Source organism: Fukomys damarensis, unplaced genomic scaffold, assembly GCF_012274545.1.
Source record: "Fukomys damarensis isolate Sample0158 unplaced genomic scaffold, DMR_v1.0_HiC HiC_scaffold_16, whole genome shotgun sequence".
NCBI lineage: Eukaryota > Metazoa > Chordata > Mammalia > Rodentia > Bathyergidae > Fukomys > Fukomys damarensis.
This window is the reverse complement of record NW_022900928.1, coordinates 122,215,043-122,222,301: the sequence shown is the minus strand read 5'-3', so window position 1 is coordinate 122,222,301 and position 7,259 is coordinate 122,215,043. Positions and strand designations below refer to the sequence as shown.

The following is a 7,259-nucleotide window of genomic DNA, read 5'->3' as shown; positions in this document are numbered from 1 at the left end:
TGGGACACAGGAATATGAACCTGGTCAGTGCTGATCTGCGTGAACCTCACAGGGGTTCAACAGCTTCATTTGCAGAGGGAACAATTACAGTATGATGGCTCTTTTTGCTCTAAAACTTGCTTTTTGGCACAACACAAAATTTCAACACTTAGAAGCTAAAGGACCTTTTACCAACAGATCAGAAATAAATCAGTTATACTGATCACAAACACCTAGCATGGAACAAGTACAGATGTAAACAGCTGGTAATGAGCATCGTTTGGAACCAAGACGTTCTTCTTACTTAGGAACTAGTTACTTAATGCTTAGTGACTAACGATCAGAAACCTCCTTCTGACGTGGTAGTGATGAAACAGCTTACATTACAACCAATTAGTGATACAGGGCATTCAGATGAAGGAAATTTCTCCTTCCGAAAATGGGCAGCTTTATTGCTTTCTTGTCACTGGGACAAGAAACACCCATAATTTAAAAGAGGTGAGGTTTATTCTGACTCATAGTTTAACTCTATGGTAGGCCGACTTTATGGCAGAAACAGGAAGACTGCGGGGCATGGCATATATAACATGTGACTTTTCAGTACATCTGGCAGAGAATGGAGTACTCACTTTAGTTCTGAGGGTCTCCACACCACAACAGCCATGAAGCAGAGAGGGAAGACAGGAACCAGGGATAAGAATAAACCCTTTAAGGTCACACTCCTATTGACTACCTCTAACCAGGCCTCTAACCAGACCTCCTACCAGCACATTCAGCTGCTGGACTCATGTATAGTGTCCCTGTGATCTAATCACCTTCTAAGCACATGCGACTCTTGGGACCATTTTAGATCTAAACATAACAGTGTGTCTTCATACATGTTTCATTCTATAAAATAGCTTTAAAAATCTTCATAGCATGTCCAAGTGTATATGTTGAACTACTAATGCACTCATTAAAGAAATGCTTATTTCTGTGCCCAGTTGGTGCCATAACCAGGCATTCAGGAGATACAAGGAGGCAGGAAAGACAAGCTTCCTGGTCTGGTTTGGACAAGACTCAACCTCAGATTGACAGACTCGTCTCACCAGGAAGGGTGCTGTCTTTCACACTGTGGTGTACAATGAAAAGACCATTTGGGAAGAATGAGAACTTTTGGGAACATCCAGTATCCTAAACATATGCAAAACCATGTTTCACTAATAGACCTGCAAGTCTATAACAGATACACACGCTGCTGAGCAGGAGCAGAGAGCTTGCCCACAGGTTTCCATGTGACAACTCACCTGGTTCCTAAACTGTCATAAAAATGCTGTGCTGTTGTATAAAAATGTTGACATAACACATAAAGGATCAAATTACATAAGTATTAAACATGACATTATTCACTAAGAAATAGTTTGTTCAAAAACAAAAACAAAAAACTCTTCTAGCTCTCTAGAAAGCAAATTATTTTACACACTGTCTCCCACACATTCCAGCTATGCTGCACAACAGTTGTCACACAGTGAAAACAACACCGCATTATTGTGATGTTTATTAAAATGGGCTTTCTGAAGCTGTCATTTTTCTATTTGGAGGGGGAACACATGAATAATTCTGTACCTTTCCATAACCTATGAAATGTCTGAGTCTTCCAAAGGGAAGGAAATTATTAAAAACCTTATAGTCATCTCCGATCTGTAACCACAAATAATGCTTTTCAGTCACAAATTTGATTCAGAATCGAAAGGAGAAAACAATTCGCGTTTAGAGGATTCATTCTCTCAAAGGGACTCTCTCTTGTTCTCTTTAACGCCTTCTAAGACTGAAGTCCTCTAAAAATGAGTCTGGCGCTGGGCAGTGCCATACTTCCCTTTGTGCTCCTCAAATAACTTCCTAGGTTCCCGCATGTGGGGCTGGTGCAGCTCCTCAATGTGCTGGTGCAGGGTTTGCCGAACAGGGACTGGATGACCAACTGCAAAAACAGAATGTGCCGCCCAGGACGAATCACACCATTCCAGGGGCTGTGGAGAGCTCCGCCGATCAGAATCCCGACCCTCTCTGTCCAAGCCTTTCTTCCTGTCTCTGGCTGCTTGCGGTCTCACACCATCCCACTAGGTAACAAAGATCTCTCCTTCGCAGCAGACACTGGATTGTCAGTGCCCTGGTGGTTCTGACTTGGAGTCAAATGAGCTACTGTGCTGACTGCAGCTGTGAGTGAAGGGACACAGCAGTGCAACCACGTCACGAGCATCTCTGTCCTTGTCTTACAGCGGACAGCCAGGCCACAATCCGCTTATTATTATGACTATCAGAGCTTCCGTTCACGGGGCCTCGCTCTATCCTGACTCTCGAAGATCTTTCTTAAAAACCAATAATGCACATATCTTCATAACTAAATATCTGAAGTAAGAAATGCATATTACAAGGAGTTCACTGTTTGTAATAGTTGGCAACTAAAAAGCAACTGAAAGTCTCAACAGAAAAACTATCGAATAAACCATGAAACATCCATTCAGTGGAATCATTGGCAACGATATTTTTAAGAGAGATATGTATAAACATATGCACAAAGATGTCTAAAAGTTTTAAAATAAAGTATTATCCTATTTATGAAAATATTTTATATTTCTAGATGCATTAATGTTGCTAGTGCGTAGAAAAATGTCTGAAAAGAGAAAACAACAGTTCCTCTAGAGAAAGTTAGAGATGGAGGAACTTTCATTTTTTCTGTATTGTATGAAGTTCCTACAAATGAAAATGAACTTGTATTTTATGTATATAATTACAGATTAATTAAAAATAAATCTGCTACTTCCGTGCACATTTTAAACATATTTATATAATAAATATATCTCATTCAGCTATTAAGAAAATTAAAAAAGCATAAACAGCTTTGGTACTCAGACTCACTGCACCCCCTGCTGGTCTGACGCTGCTACTGATATTAATGTGTAGGATGGCTGGCCACCGACTAGGAAGTAAACCCCTTCTGTCTTTTCATAAACTTGGGCACGAGGTCAAAGCATGGGACTGAAATTAAGGAATGGAACCAAGAATGGAGGTGGCTGTCTCTGTCTTACCCTCAACTGCCCCATGGTACTTACAAGACCTGTGTCAGTAGTCGAAGGCGTCTAGCTAAAAGAAAACTCAGCAGGAGTTAACTAATAGAACAGGAGAAAAGTGCTAAAGGACAGCTGTCTGAGAAGTAAGGGTGGGCAGAGAAGGGAGCATTACACACACATCTGTATGACAACATTAATAATCTCAAATTGCTCCTTATTTCTCTAAATGGAGCCTCCAGAAGTTCTTAGTTTGTTAGCTTGTGTGATCACTGATCCTGATGTTTTAACTTCACTGGATTAAGAAGCATCTAGCATGTAAGTAAAGCTCACTCCTGGCTGGCCATGGATACTACATATAGGCTCCCACCCAATCATCTTGGGCATTTTTCCCCTGCTTTGCTTCCCAGCAGCCAGGAGCTAAGCACTTTTCTCTGCCATTCCTGTCTGTCGTGATGTCTCTGCTTAGTCAGCTCAGAGACTGAAACTGTGAGCAAATTTTCCTCCTTAAATTTCTGGTATTATTGTGTCTCAGTGACAGGAAGGCTGACGAATATTGCTTGGATGTCAAATGTATACACAACACATATCACTCCATTTTAATTTAGCATACAGTACTGGAAACAGCCATCTCACAGTCAGTTGTGGTTGGAAATATGGACTAGGAGAGGCTTAGGTGGTGATGTTGTGGAACTGGGAGCTGGTGTTGGGAAAAAAGCACCACGCTATCCTGGGATGACCCGTAGCCCATCAGCAAGTGCACTGAGCAGGTAAATTTCTCTCTATCCTTAATTTTTACATATATGGACTAAAAAAGTAAAAGTGAATGATCTCAAAGCTTCCTTCCATCCTTGAATTTTGACAAAAATTGAGAAGGCTACTAGAAAATTTGTAATTTTATAGAAATAGTTCCTGGCAGAGGTCAATAAAACAATTCAGTGCGGAGTTGGGGACTAACAAAGAAACACAGTGGTCTAAGATGAAGAACGCTGTTCCTAGTTTTGGGGGGGTGTTGATTGTTTTCAATGCTGTGTATTGAACCCCAGCCTTGTTCATGCTAAGTGCTCTGCCACTGAGCTACATTTCCAGCACCCCAGCTTACTTAAATTAGGACTTTAGTATCTGAATTTGTGAGTCTTCTTTCCTAGGAGCTATTTTCTAGTTAATTTCAGTCTTGTTACTTTCTTATTAATAGTTTTTATTTTTTATTTCAGATGGTTGTCCCAGGGAACTTAAATATGCCCATAGATAGTGAATTAATCATGAAACTTTTCCCTTTAAAATAAAATGCAGATAGTTCATGATCTTATTTGCTTGTAGGGATGGGCTCTGGGAAAATGGCACTGCAGTGAGGACACAGGGGCATCCATACCTTCTCTGTCACATGGTTGCAGAGGGGACACTGCCTTCTACCAAAGCAAGGGCAGGGGAAGGCACAGCATATCAGGGCATTGACTGTGAGGGCCCTATCTTGCTTTAAATCCCAGCCCCAATGCAATTTAGCCCTAAGCATTCAGGCCCAACACTATATCCTAGGACCTCAGCACATCCAGACCCTGGTGTATTACATATTTTTATTCCTTTTTTTAGCTCTTTAAAACTACTTCTGTGAGGGTCAAATGAAAAGATCCAGCTAGAACTGTTCTGAACTGAGTCATCACAAACTGGGACATTCTATAAAGGATTCCTGGAGACCTTAAAACACCAGAATTCTCTCTATCCACAAAAATGAGACTTTTTAGGGGCCAGGGATTTAGCTCAGTGGTGCCACACCTGCCTCCCAAGTGCAAGGTCCTGAGTTTGATCCCTGGCACCAGGAAAAAAAAAAATGAGACTTTACTACTAAGCATTCACCACAGTTGTGTACAAATTCTGCAAAATCTCTTTTTATAACAAAACGGAGAAAAATAGCTACATCAGGCTTCTTTTAGAAATAGAACTTCTTTCTTTCTCATAGAAAATCCAAAGTACGGAATCATAGCTTTTGTTTATGTTTCATTGCTTTGTATAGCTGAATCATTTTCCAGTTTCATTCAATTAGTCAAGATTATTTAATGTTTGTGGCCTAACATTTTTCCTTCCATTTTGTTTTTCCCTTTTTCCTTCTTTCCCACTTGCTCCTCCCCTTCTCATTCCCATTTCAACATGTTCTTCCTACTTCCCAATACCTATCCTCCATTATGCTCCTTATTTACCCTTTGAGTTTCTCACACAAGAGAAACAACGCGATGTTTAAACTCGTGTGTCTGATTTATCTCACTTAACATTATGGTCCCAAGGTACATTTATTTTCCTAAAAATGACTCAAATTTATCCTTCTTTATGGCAGAGTGTACTTCATTGTATATAAACACATTTTCTTTATCCATTCATCTTTCGATGGGCATCTGGGCTATTTCCAAGATTTAGCTATTATAAATTGTTTTGATGTAATAAACATGGGTATGCATATGTAATGCCAGTATGATACTTTTAACTCTTCCTACTTAGCTGGGTCAAACAGAACCTCTAGTTTTAGCTTTTTGAGGAAATCTCCATATTGATTTCCATAGTTGCTGTACCAGTTTACACTCCCATCGGCAATGGAGAAGAGTTTATTTCCCCTCACAGTCTCTCCAGCATTTGTTATTGGCTGATTTCTTGATCATATTCATTCTTTCTGGAGTGAGGTGGGATTAAAGCATTGTTTTAATTTGTATTTTTTGAATGTCTAGTGATGATGAGCATTTTTTCATATATTCATTTGCCTTTCTATTTCTACTAGATGTCTATTCATTTCAGGTGCCCATTTTTGGACTGAGTCTAAATTTTGGGAGGTCTTATTTTTTGAGTTCTTTTTATAGTCTAGATATCAGTCCTTTGTCTGAGGATTAGCTGGTAAAATATTTTCCCATTTTGTGAGTTGTCTATTCATTCTGTTGGCAGTCCCTTTTGTTGTGCAAAAGCTTTTTAATTTGACGTTGACTCTTTGTAATATTTCCTGTGCAATCAAGGGTTCGTGAAGTCTTCACCTACTTCTGTGTCTTCTAGAGTCACCTATCCTATCTTCCAGCAGGAGATATTTTTAATATTAAGGTCTTTGATTCATTTTAGTTTTAGTTGAGTGTGTGATAAGAGATTTGGGCTGAGGTTCAATTTTCAGTATGGGGAAAGCCAGTTTTCCCAGCATCATTTGTTAAAGAGGTTATCTTTCTTTTAGTGTAAGTGTCTGGACCCTATGCCAAAGATAAGGTAGATGAATGTGCTTGGAGCTGTTTCCGCATCGTCTATTCTGTTTCAATGATCCCCAAATCTGTTTTTTTTGTTTTGTTTTTTTTCCAGTACCATGCTGTTTTTAATCATTGTAGCTTTTTAGTATAACTTCAAATTGGGGATTGTGATGCTCCTTGCCTTGCCTTTGTTGCCCAGAATTTACTATTTTGCTATTCTAGGTCTCTTCTGGTTCCAAGTGAATTTTAGGATTTTCTCTAGTTCTGTGGGGTATGCTTTGGTATTTTGATTGGGATTGCATTAAACCTGTATAGTAGTTTTGGAAATATACACATTTTCACTATATTAGTTCTTCCTATCCAAGAACAAGGGATGTCTTTCCATTTTCTAATATCCTGTTCGATTTTCTGTTTCAGAGTACTGTAGTTTTCAATATTTAGGTCTTTCACTTCCTTTGTTAGACTGATTCCCAAGTATTTCATTTTTCTTGATACTATTGTGAAAAGTGTGGTTTCTCAAATTTCTCTCTGAGTTTATTATTCATGTATAGGAATTCTACTGATTTTTTTGAGTGCTGATTTTGAATCCTGCTAGGCTATCAAATTTGGTTAATTTTAGGAGTCTTTGTCTTTTTTTTTGTTTTTGGTTTCTATGTAGAGTTTTCAGGGTCTTCAATGTAGACTGTCATATCACCCACAAAAAATTATAATTTAACTTCTTCCTTTCCTATCTATATGTCTTTATTTCTTTCTCTTATCTAAATTCTCTAGCTGATGTTTCCAGAACTATATTGAACAAGAGTAGGTATAGGGGGTATCCTTGTTTTGTTCCTGACTTTACAGTGAACGCTTTCAGTTTTTTTGATTGTTTTCTGCAGTATCAGGGATCGAACTTGGGACCTTGCACTTGTGAGGCAGGAGATGGAACCACTGAGCTAAATCCCTGGCCCATTTTTTTGTATTCTTTAGTACAATGAGGGCTTTTGGTTTGTCAATAAATGGATTTTTTTTTTTTTTTTTTTTTTTT

The 7,259-nt window shown here is 38.8% G+C and overlaps 1 protein-coding gene across 1 annotated transcript in view; it reads right to left on the bottom strand.

The window, feature by feature from the left end:
• Positions 1–1,564: 1,564 nt before the first annotated feature.
• Mogat1 (monoacylglycerol O-acyltransferase 1) overlaps positions 1,565–7,259 on the bottom strand; it is a 15,485-nt gene continuing 9,790 nt past the window's right edge. Inside the window, 1 exon segment of the mRNA XM_033763987.1 lies at positions 1,565–1,936. Coding sequence (XP_033619878.1) covers positions 1,797–1,936 — 140 coding nt within the window. The 3' untranslated portion in view covers positions 1,565–1,796.